At 37.4% G+C, this 18,300-nt stretch overlaps 1 protein-coding gene across 31 annotated transcripts in view; it reads right to left on the reverse strand.

Moving 5' to 3' along the window:
* Positions 1-18,300, reverse strand: part of BIN1 (bridging integrator 1) — a 107,224-nt gene that overhangs the window by 39,731 nt on the left and 49,193 nt on the right. For 17 of the 31 annotated variants that reach the window (XM_087950331.1, XM_087950323.1, XM_087950324.1 and 14 more), the window contains exons 2-7: positions 16,536-16,616; positions 6,484-6,538; positions 5,501-5,595; positions 3,819-3,914; positions 1,645-1,752; positions 274-366 (exon numbers count right to left, since the gene is read on the reverse strand). In XM_087950331.1, the coding sequence (XP_087806457.1) occupies positions 274-366; positions 1,645-1,752; positions 3,819-3,914; positions 5,501-5,595; positions 6,484-6,538; positions 16,536-16,616 (528 nt within the window). The remainder of the gene's footprint in view (positions 1-273; positions 367-1,644; positions 1,753-3,818; positions 3,915-5,500; positions 5,596-6,483; positions 6,539-16,535; positions 16,617-18,300) is intronic. The other 14 variants (XM_026665494.2, XM_087950330.1, XM_087950322.1 and 11 more) reach the window with 1 other exon arrangement.

Below are 18,300 nucleotides of genomic sequence, written 5' to 3' on the forward strand. Positions count from 1 at the left end.
TCACTGGATACAACCTACATTTAATTGCTGATGAAGACCAAGGTACCAAGTATTATTAATCTAGGGGAATGCAAAATCAGAGAAACTACATCGCCTTCTCAAATATGTTTTTGGCTTCAAGAAGTCTGAATTTTAAGTCAACATTCCTCCCAGAGAAAAGAAACCTTCTAGGAGAGGTTAGAGTGAACGCTGCCTGGGGAATAAGCACAGAAGAGAGCTTCAGCCAGAAATAGCACATGCGGGGTTAGACAGCAAGGCAGGCTGGACTATCACCTGATTCCGCAGCAGGTTAGTTTGAGCTACGAGATGCGCTTGTAGCTTCCCTTGGCACCACTGAGGCGTGGCTTTCTCAAGCAACGAAACAGGCTGGGCAAGAGCATATCCAGGACAAAGACAAGAAGAAAACAGACACTTTTTGAGAATTACTTTTTTAAAAAAAAATCAAATAATAAAGGTCAGGATGAACCAATCATCCCAACAACAACAACAACAAACAGAAGAAGTCAGTATTAAGTGATAAGTCAAGGATGAATCCTATATGACATGCTAAATATAGCAGTAATTAATGCTCCACAGAATGATCAATGACCTCCAGAGTGAGCACAGCTTATAAACACTCCAGCTGCAGAGAGCAACAGAGAAGAATTGGTTAGTCATGTAGAAAGCAACACAATCCAACCTTACTTAGTCTCTCTTCATAGGTCATTAGCAACTTCAAAAGGAGCCAAGATTAAAAGACAACTTCATTATAACAGCCATGCAGATTATTCATATTTTGTAGCATTTGATTTAAACATCAGAGGGTGACAACTGTCTAAATCTAAGGTGGGAATAATTTGCATTAACCACAATAGCACTTATTTAAACATCCATAAGATCTTAGAGCAGATCATTTAAAATGAACTGAGGACTTTACAGAATTGAAAAATATCCCCCCCTCCATTAGTGATATGATTAGATTTTTCAGAGCACAAGGAACAATAGTCAGAGAGAGAAGCTTGATTGAGAAAATGTTTAATCTGAATTTCACAAAATCACTTCTGCTGATATCCTTAATTTGTGTCATCAGCAGTCTCTGCCATGGTCATTGATAAAAACACAGAGCATTTATTTCCATTCAAAAAGGCAGATGCCTCTCACCAGAAAAAGCCTGATCAATTTTTGCGAGCAAAATCATTTTGCCCCATGACACAAGCAGTCCAATCAGAGAAGTGTAGATTAGCCAAAATCCCTAAATGCTTCATTAATGCAGGAGTAAAGGAATACTAATAGAGCACTTTCTACACTAAGTTTTTCCACCCACTAGGCTCTAAGGCTTCTTGTTTCCTCATTTAGTTTTTATTTTCCTTTTAGCATTGACACAGTAGATTTTCCATTTCAGCTGTAAATAATAGTTTTTACATCGTTTTAATCATAAGATAAAATCATGTTTGTTAGGGATTCTAAAGTTTGGGTACTTTGTTTTTTTTTACTTCTAACAACAAAAAGGAGAGAGAGAGAGAGAGAGAGAGGGGGGAGGGCGGGAGGGAGGGAGGGAGGGAGAGAGAGAGAGAGAGAGAGAGAGATACACAAATACCCTAAATAACTTGATTCAGAACAAATAGAGAGAAAGTAGCTATACCACCTCTTACAAGGGCTTTTTACCTTGGCAATTTTAGCATCATCTTTCTTCTTTGCAGTTTGAAGAGATTCATAATGATGCCTGGCACTGTCATAGTCTACAAGTTTTCTTCCCCGTTTAGCAATGCGGGACTGAAAGGAGATGTGAGAAGAACACCAGAGCCGTGAAGTAACATTATTGATAGACCAATGTATATATATTCTGCCAATTACGTAACCAACGAGCAACTGTCTTGTAATCAAGCTCCTGAAATCTATCTAAGATCAATGTAAATTGTTTCAACTTTTCTCCCAATGTATATCCTGAAATTTCCAATGCACAGACCTACACTCACAGACACACTCACCAATTGGCAAATGCACTAATGGTAACGAAAGGAGAGGGTTGGAGTTTTTTCTTTCTACCAGTTATCTGGATGGAGTATTAGCTGGCTGAGTGGAAGGTTGGAGCCCCACATTATTGTGTTTTTATCTTCAGATTAACCTTCTGAGAGAAGTTGACATGAGATACAATGACTTTATACTGTACAACTTCACCTTACAGCTTTCCCATTTCCTCCTTAACGCAACACTAATCCTAATGCCTTAATATTTTTACTCAAGTATGTCTCTCTTCTAAAGTATTTTAATTTGAAACATAGATGTTTGTGTTCTTTTCAAAATTCCTTTCTATATCATTCTATGTCATTTCTTTAAAAAACTGAAAGAAATGGAACTACTTAAATTATTATGATGCATACATAACATATTGCATCTTCAGTTGAATGAACTTTTTGCACACTCTGAATATTGTATATTGTTCCTAGAGTGACAGTAGTAAAATAGCACTTAAAAGAACACCTTGTTGTTGCTGATGCATTTTTGCTTTGGGAACTTTGAGAAATGAAACAGGAAAGAAAGACTAATATAGATACCATGCTAATTTTTCATTAGCTTAAGGTCACGAGACAATAAAAAATTAGAGCCAGTTTTCCACAGCAAAAACCAAACTTCTGTTTTCCAAAATATATTACTAAAAAAATGAAAACAAGGAATTATAAATAAGAAAATATTTGTGCATGTTAAAAGTGTGAAGCCCAATAGTACTTACGATCCATTCAGAACATAGAAGGGTTTTTTCATCATATTGAACAATGGTTTCTGATGTGACTTGCATTGTATGGTTTTATTAAGTTTTATATTTTGAATAAAATAAATCAAGCTACTTCAATTACTCTATTTCATTTAGAACAAAAACATTGTTATTGATACTCTAAGATTCACCATTTGGACAACTATTGAATGATTAATTGATTGATTATGTCATTGTTGACTCTTAGCAATCAAAAAGAGATAAATATAGGACTTCAGTAATCTTGTTTTCTTTACATATTTCTATTTCAGTTCTATTATTGTCAGCTTTCTATTTTATCATTTGACTATCTTAAATGTATTTTTATTCACTTCATAATTTTTTGGATGGTAGTCAAATGCGGAATACAAATTATATTATCATTATAAGCCACTCTATAAGTTGCATCCAAGAGAATATGAAAGGACTTTGTAAAATTCTGTATATCAGGTATGTTTATTACAAAGAGGCTGAAGAACAGGATGGGTGCCTGTGAGCCTAATGCACCAATCCATATATACATTTTTCCCAAAATAAATATCTTCTACCTTGCAGAGAGTGTAGAATTCCTTACATTAGTGGTTCTGGAAGTGTGGCTCTAGAAACCACTGCTGGTCAATGGAAGTCCTCCCAGTGGGTTATGCAGCCTCCCTATATTCATCAGCCAGAGCCTATTTCCAACAATCAGCTGACATCCTATTAATGGACAAGGGTGCCAGAGCTAAATCAGTGAGCAGGCTCTGGAGTAGAGGCCTCCAACAGTTAGCTGGCCAGAATCTGCTCAGTGCCTCAGCCCCCACCTCAAATACTATTATAAATACTTAATTCTGGATTGCACATTTTGGTATGAATATTAGTTTTAAAAGGCCTTTTGAAACAGAATAAATGCAACAATATTTTTCTTAAAAATCCTCAAGCTCTCCTATGCTCATGAAGATGAAAATGTAAGGCAGGGGTATCTGTTATATTAGGTGGCCCCACATTTATTACTGTCTTTTTAAACACTCCTTCTTTTGTTTCACTGCTAATGTGGCTTTCGCCTTCCAAAGGGAATTTAAGGTAGACCAAAATTTTATGAGACCCATACCTTTATGTCTGGGAACTGGCCAAGATAGGTGTCCATAGTCAGCAGTGCCTGATCTACCAGTTTCTGATGGAAGTCTGTCCAAAGCAGGTCATTGTTCTGGAAGAGAATAGGAGAAATGTGGGAAGAGTTGGGTTATCTGTGCATTATGCAGGTCAAGCTTCCTTTTTTAGTATGCATTTGTGTAACACCCTTAGGATCTATTCCTAAAATTGGGAAGTTTTTGTTTTCTAGACAATTGTAATAGCTACAATTATTTAAGAGTTGGACAAAGATACTAGTTTTGTGCATCTTCTACGCCAGCGGCCCCCAACTTTTTTGGAACCAGGGACTGGAATAGTGGAAAACAGTTTTTCCACAGACCGGGGCAAGGGGAATGGTTTCCATTTCACTCATTTGCCTGCCACTCATTGATAGCTGTGTGGCTCAGTTCCTATGAGGCCATGGATCAATTCTTGGGGTTGGAAACAGGGGTGGGCTGCTGGGGTTCACAAGCTAACCCCTAGCTAAGATTCTGTGCAGTTTGGAGAACCCCTAAATCCCACTCCTGGCTGGCCCTGCCCACCCATCCCCACCCCTCCCAGGAGTCACCACACGGCCTGTTTTGGATGCAGGTAAGTGCAGGGCTCGGGGAGGGCAAAAAACGAGCCTCCCGGAAGTTCAGGAAGATCGGAAATGAGCCCAAGGAAAGCCTCCGGAGCCTAGGGAGGGCAAAAACGCCCCCCACCATGATGCAGAAGGTTGACTAGGCCATGCCCACCATAGCCACGCCCACCCAGCAATCGGACAGAGAATCCTTTGCTAAAAACTTTGAAGCCCACCCCTGGTTGGGGACACCTGTTTTATACAACAAAGAAAGCTCTAACTGATGAATTTCAACTCACCATGAACAAAAGATTTACTTGGAATATTTGCTATATGACAAATGTTACTATGCCTTTTTCCCTATCTTACAGTAGTTTGGATTTTATGAGATAGATGGGTTCCATCAATTCACTATTGCTTTTTTCTAAGCAGCTACAATATCAGCTAGTGTCTAGCATTCACATTAAGTTGGAAAATATTATTTCTAGATACTCGGGATCAGTACAGTTCCCTCCGTCTGGTTTCATACTGTCCAGCTGTGAATGAAAGAGATATGCTATTTGCTTCTTGTTGTGTGGAATTTTTGGTATCGGAAAAAGGATATCATTGTATCATAACTGGCACGATTTGTGCATGATTTGTGCACAATAGATAAGCGTAGTAAAAAATAGCCAGCTCAGAATTTTTCCTTGAATACCCCCTCATTCCTGCTTTGCTACAATAGGCACAAGGAGAAGATTGTAAACACCATCTTCTAACCCCAAAACTTTATTCTACAACAAAGACAAGCTGTAATTAATTCAAACCACGGTTCATTAAAACAAAGCAGAATTAAATCAAGGCATATGACCATGGCATCTTTCAATAAATTAACACTTTGTAAACCAACTGATAAGTCATCAAGAGGAAGTAATGGCTTCTCTTCTTTTCCTTGTGGCAGAATATGCAAGCCTAAGATATAAGCACATTCATTTGTGTAACACTGCACTATGGCTCAGCAATATTGCATATCACCCAAATCAATTTAACATTTGCTGTCTCCACAAATTTGAGATCACAATATATTTATCATGCTAATGCGTGAGAAATCGAAACCTCACCTCTCCTATTTTGTTAGTGTCATCCCTTCCTGGCCAGTCAGGTTCATATACATCTTGCAAACATTCTGTAAGTCTCTTGGAGGCTTCATGCATTGCTTTGAAATAGAAAAGAATGACATAATAGCACCCAAATAATTATTCACCCCCTCACCCCCAAAGAAAAACCCAAGCAAAAACCTTGCTCACATATAAAGGACTTGCTAATATTCATAATATTTGTTTTCCAACAAGAAGAAAATAGATGAACCAAAAAACTTGGTCACACACATCAACTCCCTTGTGATTTAACATTTTTTATTTAATTTATTTCTTTAATAAACGAGTGAAATTAAGTTCCTTTTTTAAATGGCTAGTTTCTAGTTTCTGACCATAGTATAATTAAAATAGGAATTGCTATCTATTGATATAATTAGTCTGAGCTATGTTTTGTGGAGCTTTTTTAAGAAAGTAAGAACAAAATTAAAAGGAGGGAACACGATCCCGTCAGAAAGAGATTTGCATTATGATTGCTTATCTCTCCTGCTTCTTGAAAACTGAAAAGTATAAGATATGTCATTTACTTGTTATTAAGCAAATGACTAACTCCAAGCTTTCAAACCTGGTGCTCATTTTTTTTAACCATCATGGGACCTAATTGTATGCCTAATAGCCTAATAGAGCATCTCCCCTATTCTTTATTATCCTCTTACTATCCTAATTGATGAAACAAGACATAGCTTGAAGCATTTGTAAAATATTAGTAGAATCCATCTGTAGCACATCCCTAGGAAATAAATAATATTTGGCTGCTCCAAATTTTTCTTAACCTCCACTATATTCCAACCATTACCTAGTTCCATAATTATAACTTTCTAAAGTAATGCAGATAGTACTACCTAGCAGCAATAAACAAAAGCAAGTAAGATAAGCCTTAATAGTGGCTTCTAGAATTTACTTTCCAGGAGATCATGCAAAAACAGTAGGACTATAATTGGAAGTATTACCTTTAACTGAAGTCAGGTAGGTCCGGAGATCTTTCTGTAACTTGGATCCTTCTGACTAAAGTTTAAAAAAAAAGTGAACAGAATTAGTGGGTAAGCTATTACAATAACAGGTCACAATAGTTTGTTTTGATACCAATTTCCAGTGTTGGTGTTCATCTTTAAAATCTTAAAAACAAAAACTAGAATATTGCTTTTCTCTTAAAATGAACCCATCTAGTTTCTAAGATTAGCTGTAGATGCAACTCCCCAAGTTAGCAGAAATATCAACTTTTTAGATATGTCATCTTCTTTGTAGAACATTTATCTCTCGAAAGCCATATTAATTTCCTTTAGGTTCCCAATGAACTATTCTTTTTGTTTTTTAAAACTTTTAATTTTATCAATTAAATGATTTCCAGTCATTTATATAATTCCATATTGCTGATATCTACATATACTGTCTACTTCAGATTTACAGTACATAGAGAACAGTCACATTAATATTACTAAAGGTTTTTTTTTTCATTTTGAATGATAAATTTGTTTCAATCTAATAACCAATGTTGGAGTTGGGCAACCTAATTTTTACAACTGTTTACAGCTGGAATAAAGCAGGAATCTCCAAGTTTCCTATCTCCATACATCAAGTCAGCAAAGCTTCTTGAGAGCAAGGCTTTTAAAAATTACAATCTCATTGGCCTGAAACTTGGTTTCCATCAAGGGTTGACAGTCAATGAAGAACCTCTTAATTGCAACTGGGATGTAAGTCATTTCTGGCCTGATCCTCCATTTTAACATTTAAATACTCAAAGTCCCCAACCAATATCTCCAGCATAATTCCATTTCCGCAAATCCTCTGCATATGCAGGGGGTCTTCAAACCTGACAGCTTTAAGACTTGTGGACTTCAACTCCCAGAATTCCTCCTCCAATCATGTTAGTTCAGGAATTCTGGGAGTTGAAGTCCACAAGTCTTAAACTTGCCAAGTTTGAAGACCCTTGGCATATGGGATAATTTAATCCTCAAAGTGTGCATCTTCAAAGAGAGTACAAAAGAAAAGGAATGGTCGAATACAGGGTATCCCTTCCCACCTAACATCAACAAAAGTTGGATGGAATGCTCTATGGCCATGGGAACAGTTGTGGCTTTTCAAAAGGAAGGACACTGGCAGCCAGAAAAAGAAAAATCTATCTAGCACCTGCTTGTACTTCCCCTTTCTTTTTCTCTTCATAAAGGGGGAATTTAAAGAGAGGAAGCTTATACAACATCTGTTTCAGGAGGTACCAGGTGAATACATGTTTCCTGTCATGGCCCTCCTTGCTCTTACTCTAAAAGTGTTTAAGTCTTCATACTTAATCTTGTGTTTTTTAAAATAAAATAATAGGGTTCCAATTATCCAATACTTAAATGCATATGCTTCTGATATGTTCAGATATGCACCAATTCTGTTGCTGATGTTGACTCTACATTCATTGTACTGAAAACCCTTATAAGATGAGTGGGATAATCTTTTTACAAATTTTAGCTTAGCTTTAGAAACTGTCAATTACAAATTCTTTCTGTATACAAGATCTCCAGAAGGAGAAAGACTGGGGTATACTCAGGGGTGGGATTCTACCAGTTTGCACCTATTCACTAGAACCAGTTGTTAACATTCTAAGCAGTTCAGAGAACCGGTTGTTAGAAGAAGTTAATGGCCTAATCCTGTAAGGAAGGCAGGAAGGAAACATTCTGGTGTTGCTTACAGAAACTGCCTCTCCGTTAACCCTTATTACTTTCTTGGCAGGACTAGACTTCCTGCCTCAGGAACTTCTCTGGAGTTTTTTTTCCCCTCCTTTGCTGGTACTTTGCTTGTGTGGGATGACCACTCAAAGTTACAATGGCACTTTAAAAAAGTGACTTATTTTTCACACTTACGACTGTTGCAGCATCCCCACAGTCATGAGAGGCCAGGCGATGAGATGCGTGCCTCGATGTGAGTGATGTTGAGTTGGCCACGCCCAGCCAATCACATGACCACCAAGCCATGCCTACCAACTAAGCCATGCCCACAGAACCGGTTGTTAAAAAATGTGAATCCCACCCCTGGATACACTGTAGGCTGTGTTGCTCTTTATGTCAACGAGACCATAATGTCAACTGAAAATTGAATAGAAACAGATTCTGCCACATAATCACCATAGGTGCCAATACAAGCTCCAAAAATAATTTATCAAGAATGCAACAGTTCCAGAAATATTGAAGCAATGGGAAAAAATAATAATAGGCTTTCCTTTAATTGTCTGGGGATAGGGAAATAAATACTTGGCGAGAGAATGAAGTAAACACAGTACTTAACTCAGAGGCCAATTAGAATTTTAAAAATAACTTAGTTGTTTAAAATTTGTATTATGTACAACTTGATTTGCTTGTGCAGATATATTTGTTATAAAAATTGAAAAGTACCGGTATAATTTATTTAGATAGCAGTTGCACATTGATTTCAGCCTTTTTTATTATTTTTTTATTTATTGTTTTGCACTCATATCAGAAGCACCGAGGAGCTTCTGGCTTGTAAGGATTGCCTTGTTGGGGGCTCCTATCATGTCCCCAGCAGGGAGCGAAGGACGAAACCTCACCCTGCCACACAAAAACATTCGGGTCTCGAACGCAGGCTTGCTAACCTCCAACCAAGGAGGCACCATACTCCTGACTGGAGCCATGTTGAAATATGTTCAGTTTTAAAGCTGCTGAATTCTAAAATGTGTCTCTTTCATTCATTTTTGCATGTTTTGAAGAAGCATCCCAGCCAAAGTTAATGCATGAGGCCATCAAAAGTGTAACAATATGCCAGTGGTAGTGTTGAAAAAGCAGTTGACTCTGGTTACACACAGACCAAGAAACAGAATTCAGATGGATGATCAAGCTGAGTGATGTTTAATCTGTTTTGGCATCATTATGGTACCCTTAAAAGCCCAAAGATAGGAGGCATTCTAGCTCTATCTTTGTATCCACTGTAACATGAAGCACTTTTACTAGCTAAGGCTAATGCATCAGCTCTAATGCTATAATGAGATAAGAGATAGCATTATAGCTAAGTAAAAGCGAGAGAGAGAGAGACAGAGAGAATTTTGCCTATTACAGAGAAAGTGACTGGAAGAGATTTTTTTTCTCCTTCCCTCATGGTGCTAAAATCCATGGTCACTTAATGAAGCCATATGATAGACATACAGAAAAATAAAATGAAGCACTTTGTCAAAATAGCACATAAAATATGGAATTCATTACCACAGGAAATTATCATGCAAATTAGACTGACAAAGAACAAAGGAAATGTCCACATACACATACTACTAATCATGGGTATAGATTAGTATCATCATTAAAATCAGCGTACCTCTGAAATCCAAATGTTAGGAAATGCGATCAAAAGAGTCCTACTGCACTACGACATGTACAGGTAGTCCTCAACTTGCAACCATAATTGAGCCCAAAATTTATGTTGCTGTGAGAAATTTTGTTAAGTGAGTCTTGTCCCATTTTATGACTTTTCTTGCCACATTTGTTAAAGTGAACCACTGCAGTTGTTAAATCAGTAACACAGTCGTTAAACGAATCTGATTTCCCCATTGACTTTGCTTATCAGAAGGGTGCAAAGGGGATCCCATGACCACAAGACACTGCAACCATCATAAATGTAAGTCAGTTGTCAAGCATCTGAATCTAAATCACGTGACCATGGGGATGCTGCAACAGTCATAAGTGTGAAAAATTAGTCATAACTCACTTTTTTCAGTGCCATTGTAATTTCAAACGGTCACGAAGCAAACGGTTGTAAATTGAGGACTACCTCTAACCTTTCTCTAATCATTTGGTTGACCATTATAGGAAATGGAACGCCATAGTAAGTAGGTCTTTGGCCTGAATAAAGGTGGTTTGTAAATGTTTGGAAATGTTCAGAATAAAACTGGAATAATCCATTCCAGTTTGGCTCTGGCAAAGAAAATATACATGTTTCCACTTGGACAAACAACTGCTACAAAAGCATTTGAAATTAATCAAAGAATCAGATTCAGTTGTTACCAGCCATGTAATTGCTGACACTTGCCTCCTACCATCTTATGAAGCCATCCTAAACATGAGAGGCATGCCAGAACGTACCGTGAAATGTTCACGATGGCCAAAAAGTTTGGTTTTTATTGTCCGTATATAGCTATACTTGGAGAGGGGGGGGTGTCGGGTATAATATACATATAACCCAGGGGTGGGCAAACTTTTTGGCTCGGGGGCCTCATTGACTTTTAAAATTTGACAGACGGGCCACCACCTGGTGTCAAAATGCCTGTCATTACAAGTCAAAATCAAATGAATGCAATCATTCACATCAAACCTTAATTCTGTACCAATCTTCGGCGGGCCGGATTAAAAAGACCAACGGGCCGGATGTGGCCCGCGGGCCGTAGTTTGCCCACCCCTGATATAACCACAGGTTAAGCTTATTCTGCAAATTTAGGAGTATATGGGTGATAGACAGCTTAGTGTGACAGATCAGGAATAGCTGGGTTTCTCTCTGACACTCAGGCACATAAGAATGCAGGAAAGACTGACTATCTTTCTGTCATTATGCATCCATTAAGTCTTGAGCCTCATCAAATGCTTAATGCTATTAACAGAACAGAAAGGAACGGGAAAGATAAGTTGATGTATTTAATACCAACACTTCATTTGCTATTTAGAGATATGGCAGATGAGTATTTCAGGTCCAGCTCACAATTTGCTTTTCAAATTGAGATACTCATTGAATTTGAGGCTCATTATTTCTATATACCTAAAAGAACTTCAGTGGATGCCATAAAACAGATGGGAGATAAATTATAGTGACTAGAAAGAATACACTGCCAGAGAGAACAAACGAGTTTTTTTCATCAAACCAAGAACATACATTAGGCTACATACGGTATGTTAACCTAATGATCATTAAAGTACTATTGCAAGATCATTCACAGCATTTTGTTCTTTCTTTTCCCCTCCTTTGCCAAAATAGACACAGTCTGGGGCAGGAGGCTCTGTGCTTAATAGCAGTTCCTAGATATGGGAAACTAATTCATTGGGAAATATTCTTAACATGAATATTTTCCCAGGCAGCAATTTCCAGAAGTGGGAATTTATGAGCCTACAGCATAACTGTTCTTTGTCAATCGACCAAGAACCACTCCCACTACAACTGAAGAAGTTAAGCAGTTCCAAATGTAACTATTTTGTTGAAGGAATAATGGGGTTGGGGGAATCTGCTGATTAAATAGCCAACACAATAAGATTCCCTTCCAAGCACATTCATATCCTATGTTTGTCTGTGTATTGAACATTTAAAGCATTCCTTAGACTTTATGTATATTTCTATTTCCTGAAATAATGCTACTATTTTGAATGAATAAATACCCCTTTTTAATTTTGTTTTAAATGTGTATTCATTCCTGTTCCTAATGTCCATCTGAGAGCTGTTTTACAATGCAAACACTGAAACACTGTAGTTGCTTTGATAGTTCTGGGGTGTTGTTTTTCCTTTTTAAATGATAGCATGAGTGAACAGGAGCATGCTCCTATTTGGGTTTGTGTTTATTTTCTTATATTTTAATCCATCCTGGTTAATAGCAGAAGCTATTCTGAAGAACTATGCAAAGGGCAGATCAAGTGAAGGAGAAAGTTGCCTTCTGCTTGGCTCCAGTTGTTCTGTTCGTCAAACTGCAGAGGTACCTCAGATTACTGGAATGTCTGAGCCCCTGCCAAAAAAGTCAACCCATGTTTGGTTTACATGATGCGTATCAAGGTCAGCCTCAAAGCTAACAGGGAGGTACATCTCGTGCCATTTGCAGGATGACAGGAAGCATGCCCATAGATCTCTGAATGGACATACAAGGTATTTAGAACAAGATTCCCTTCCCATTCAGGAATAAGAAAAAGGTTGACAGTTGTAATGCATGAGCGACACAGCTAATTTTATATCCCTTCCATTTCACAGCAGACCTCATACCCACTTGACTGTAGAAAAACAGGGTCTTAGCTCAGGGCAAAGCAAAGACAGCTGTCTGTTTGTCTTCCCAGCAATACAGCAAACAATCAGCCCATTCTTCAATCGATGCCTAGATGCCATTTCTATCCTTCCTGGGACTCCAGCTTAAATAGAGAACGGTCTCTGGCTTCGTAAGATCGACTTCCTTTAGTACTTATATTTCCTGTAGCTACCATAAATGTGGTTTCTCAAACCCAAATATAACCCCAAAGCAGGCAGGATAATGAACAGTGAAGTAGGTAGTCTCAACAAAACTAAAAGCCTTGTAGCCAGAAGGTCCCACATGTCTACCCAGAGAATAGCAGTGACTAGCTAGTAATAAAAAAGGAACGTCACAGCTGCAGTGACAGGTGTTGGTCACCACTTCATCTTTTCTTCTATTTGGGGCAACCAGCTAGCTCAGGGGTCTCCAACCTTAGCAACTTTAAGACTTGTGGATTTCAACTCCCAGAATTCCTCAGCCAGCAAAGAATTCTGGGAGTTGAGGTCCACAAGTCTTAAAATTGCCAAGGTTGGAGACTCCTGAGCTAGATCATATAAATTTCCAGATACTCATGTTATGTTTACTTTTAAAATATCTAATGATCTTCCTTAGGAAAATTATGCTTGTCCCAAGTATATGTCATTGTTTAGCAAACCAGCTCTGTTTGGTATGATTGTATTTGTATGATTTTGTATGCTTTGTATTATTGTAATTACAAAGCCTTTTTTTTAAGAGGCTTTTTTTTGTATTTAATTAATATTCCCCCTTGGGTTTTATTCTTATACAAGGGTAAACTTTGTTTTTCTAGCATCAAATGTTTTTCCCAGTGGGGGGGGGGAGATCTTGTGAGATCCTGGGAGATTTCAGCAATTTTATCCTGATCTCAATGATCCTGAGCAAGAATGCTGAATTCTCATGAGAATCCAACCAAGAACACTGACTTTTAAAGAAATTGCAATGGTTTTTTTTTCCCCTGTTAGCATTATTTGAGTTTATATTAACCGGTAAACTTGTAAGTTTTCATTCATTTTATTTTTAAGATGTTTTTATTTAAATCCATGGAGAGGAATCAATGGGAATGTTTAAGATGTAATGGAAGTCCTGGAAATCCCTGATACCAATCCAAATGCTAACTTATTAATCAAGTAGAAACCAATTATAAAACACAGAATGCCATGATGGGGAGAGGAGAGATTGTATACTTCTTTACAAAAACACATATGGCTGTTTAAAACCCTCAAGAATTCTGCTTTCTGAAAAAAAAACTTTCAATTTAGGGTCTACAATTATGTAGTGTAAGGCCTGAGGCTGACACTAGCAAGATGGAAATTTGAATCTCAGGCAAGGCAGAAGAGTTTTGTAAACTCTAAGAAAGCCTCACCCAATCTCAAGGCCAGAAAGGCTGGGACCAACTTTCTATTGATTTGAAAATTCAGAAGAAAATGTGGGCCAAAATACTCACACCAGTACACAACTTTGGGTTACTGTATTATAGGTAATCTTTGACTTACAACTGTTCATTTAGTTCAAAGTCACAATGACACTGGAAAAAAGTGACTTATGGCCATTTTGCACGCTTAGGACTGTTGCAGCATCCCCACGGTCACTTGATCAAAATTCAGTTGCTTGGCAACCGGTTTGTATTTATGACGGTTGCAGTGCTCTTGGGTCATGCGATCAGCTTTTGTGAGCTTTTGACCAGCAAAGTCAATGGGGAAGCCAGATTCATTTAACAACCGTGTTACTAACTTAACATCTGCAATGATTCATGTAACAACAGTGGCAAGAAAAGTCATAAAATGGAACAAAACTCACTTAATGAATATTTCACTTAGTAACATAAATTTTGGACTCAGTTGTGGTCGTAAAACTAGGAGTACCTGTACACAGGAACAAGAATCAGACCTACCTATAAATAAGTTTTATCTGGTCTTAAATAAAGCTGTGTTATGTCTGTGAACTGCTGTAAGCAAGTTCTTGATTATGGGATGAAGAATCTGGACAGTCAAAATTTAGTCTTATGCCTTGCTGACAAGGAGGAAATTTTTTTAAAAAAATTGTCCTTTAGATATATAAATTTTGTGCACAAAAGCTTTTCTAGGAAATCAGTATCAATGCTAAGAGACATTGTGAATTTCCAAATGAAAATATGTTCCATAATGAATTCCAAAAGTAAAACAAAAGGCCAAAGAAAATGTTGCTGTTTGGCACTATTTACATCATTTTTTTCATTGAAATTTAATGAGGGTCCTAAATGCAACATGTAGACTAAGATAATCTCTTCATTTGGTGCTATGGCCCCTGAAAAAAATCATCCTAAAACTACTTTAGCCAATGTATTGCATTTCATCTATTATTAATATTTTAAACAAGCATATTTCCTTATTTATGGCACTGATAGAAACATATGTTTCCAAATTATTGCCCATGTATCAACCATACAATTGCCTATTCAATTAGATACAAAGCTGTTCTTCAGCTAGCTATTACAGGATGTCCATTATGGTAGGACACTTGCTGAAGTTACATTATTTGCCCATGTTCACACTGTATTGTGTATTTTGTCAAGCGCCAGGGAAATCAGAAGATTCAAGCAGTTCAAATGAGTACAGAAATTTATTGCAAACTTAAGGTCTCTACAAGAATCTGAACTACTAATGGTCAAGGGAAATTAGCAGAAGTTAAAAATAGAAAGGAATTCAAGGACTTAGATCTCTTGTGGGAGCACAGAGACTCATGATGGATGACGTGTTTGACCCCTCCCTCGGGCTCAGCCTGGCCATCTTCAACAAATTTGTGCTTAAACTTATTTTAATGGAAGCACTTGGTCACATGGTACTGGAGAACATCTCTACTTCATGCTTTTAATCCAAAAAAGCAGCAAGATGAACTCTTAAATATGATTTGACATTTCAGTACATTATAAGGAAAACTACTTGTTGCATTAATGTAAGCTAAAAACACATGATTTCAAAAATTGCATCACATACACAGTAAAATTAGTTTATGTGCTACTTAGAACTAAGCAAGAAGGTGACCTAACCAGTAAGAGTTTTGCTCAAAATGGCCAAACTTCTTTGCTGCACACATACAGAAGCAACTAGTGTTTGTGGATATGGCATTTGACCATGGGCTTTGCATTTTGCAGCCCCGATAGATCATTTACTACTTTTAAAAACAATGTAATAGTTACAGCGACGCTTTAAAGTGTGTGATTTTAATTGCTTAACTAGTAGGTACTTAATTACTTTTAATTATTCAATATTTCTGCAAAAATATGACTTAAAAGACATTCCACATAAGTTCCAAAATGAGTTAAATTATATAATACATTAAAAAAGAGAATCCAATAAACAAAGACATTATAACAGTATAAGACATTACTTTTGCCCATTGTTCTATTTGCATTTTTAGTATCCAAGTTTTCTACATGTTGTATTGAATGGGATATAGTCTGTACCATGTACATCTTTTGGGAGGCGACTAATTTGTTTGACCTTTTGTCATTTTTTTCCTCTCATAACAATGTTATTTTATGTTTGGATGATGCATTTTTGCAATTATAGAGCAGAAAATGCTCAATTATATTTTTATGGTGGTATATGTCTAACAAGAACTGGAAAAGAAAGATAATTATTTGTTCTGTTGCAGATTAAGTAAGTCATCAAAGACAACCGGAGGTTTAAAAGAAGAGGCTATCTGCAACTTTTAAATATTGTGTGCTATTCACAGGGAGGGAAGAATAGTTACAGCAATCAATCAATGTCTCTAAATTTTGCCAAATAATCCTTGAAACTTTTATACCAAAGTAAGCATCCTAGAACCTAAATACTGTACCCCAAATCCATTCCTGACCATCTGGCATTGGTTTGGTACCAATTAAGATCAAGGAAGGAAAGAGACAGATCATAAATTGAAAGAATAAGTGAACCAATTGTATTCATTTATTTATTTATAAAATTTATATGGCCACCCATCTCACTCAAAATAATTCTGGGTGGTGTACAACAATCAATGAATGAATCCTTAAAACTGACTTACCAGCTGTTTGTTAAAGTTTTGCACACACTGTTCAAATTGCTCATCTTTTGTTTCATCCGCTTTGCCAAGTTTCTGGAGGACCTATAAAAGCACATGAAAACAAGAAGCAAGAAGTAATGTTTACAGCCACACAACTACACACACACACAAAAAAACCCCAATAGTTTTGTTTAAAAGATAAAGTAGAAATGAGGAATAGGAAGAAACACAATTTAGGTTAAGTATAGTCCACTCAGTTGTAGAGCAGATGCTACCAACTACAATTAGTGCCAAGGCCAGTTCAAGATTTTGACCAGGCTGGATAGTCATCACAACATGAAAATGAGGGGAAGAAAAGGCCCAGTTCAGCATAAGATAGCATCACAGGATGAAGGTGGTCTATTCAGCGTATTTCAGAGCTTATCCTTTCAAAACGATTGGTGCAAAACTAAACCGAGAGCTTAGCATTTTTCTTAACCAGCATCATTTTCTGCTAAAGTAAAAAAGAAGAAATGGCCAATAACAGCAATGGGGCAAAACCTACCCATTTTATCCACCCACGTTCCATGATAGAAAGGAACATGTGGCCTCTCAGGTATTGCTTTCAGAAGCCAGCCTGCTGACTGATAATGAAAACTGCTGGAAACTTTAATTTAGCAACATCTGGAAAGCAATCAGTTTTTCTCCAGCTTTGCTTTCTACAACATAAAGGGAAAACTGTGCAGACTACAGGTTTTAAATTGAATTTATTTGCTGAAATTTAATTAGAGAAGCACTGAAAAGTCAAAAGAATAGGAAAACAACCATGTGCAGTGCAATTCTGATCCCCCTGCAGAAACATTAGAGCATATTCCCTACAAAATGGTTCTTTTGTGAAACACAGAAGAATTAAGTTCATATGCAGAGCACAGAGTTATCACTCTTGGATTTATGAGAATTGAATATACTTCTGTCTAGGATTAGAAATAGCCCCCGGAGACTCCTGTCATAGGGACATGATTCTGTCATCAGGAAGGACCAGAATAGCCATGGCAATCAGCCAGGCCTCTCTTAGCATTGAGAGACCCTTTTGAACAATGCAGTTCACACACCATTTGAGGCAAAGTAAAATTTAATCAAGACACTTCATTTATCAGCCATTTCCTATTAGTGTTCTTTGTATGGAGTCAAGTGTGCTGCTGCCATGGCGGGTGGCCTACAAAAGCTAACTCAGGGCTGCCTTCCTGGCTGTGTTGAATGACTGCACAGACACAAGACACAAGCAATAGTAGCCACAGTGTCTGTTATTGACTTTAATTGCCTGCCCCTTCCCCTTCATACACTGATGACAGCGTTATACATTATGTATTTATATAATCTATTTTGTATGCACTCCAAAAACCAATTTCAATTAATGTGATAACCAGCTATAACAATGAGTAGCTATGACCATTTGCCAAGTTTACATTTAATAATAATAATAGTGTGTGTGTGTGTGTGTGAGAGAGAGAGAGAGAGAGAGAGAGCATAGACAGTGGGTGCCTACACAGTTGTTCCATCAAAGTGTTAGTATGCTACTATAGAAAAAGAATACATGTACAAAGTAAAGATAAAGTTTTCCCCAGCCCAGTTGTGTCTGACTCTAGGGGGCAGTACTCATTTCCATTTCTTAGCCAAGGGAGCCAGTGTTGTCTGAGGACATTTCTGTTGTCATGTGGCCAGCATGACTTTATGCCCGTGATGGCGAACCTATGGCACGCGTGTTGGAAGTGGCACGCAGAGCCATCTCTGCCAACATGCGAGCTGT

Source organism: Notechis scutatus, chromosome 1 (genome assembly GCF_049901735.1).
Source record: "Notechis scutatus isolate UNSWTSFEM ecotype Mainland chromosome 1, rNotScu1.2, whole genome shotgun sequence".
NCBI classification, from domain to species: Eukaryota; Metazoa; Chordata; class Lepidosauria; order Squamata; family Elapidae; genus Notechis; species Notechis scutatus.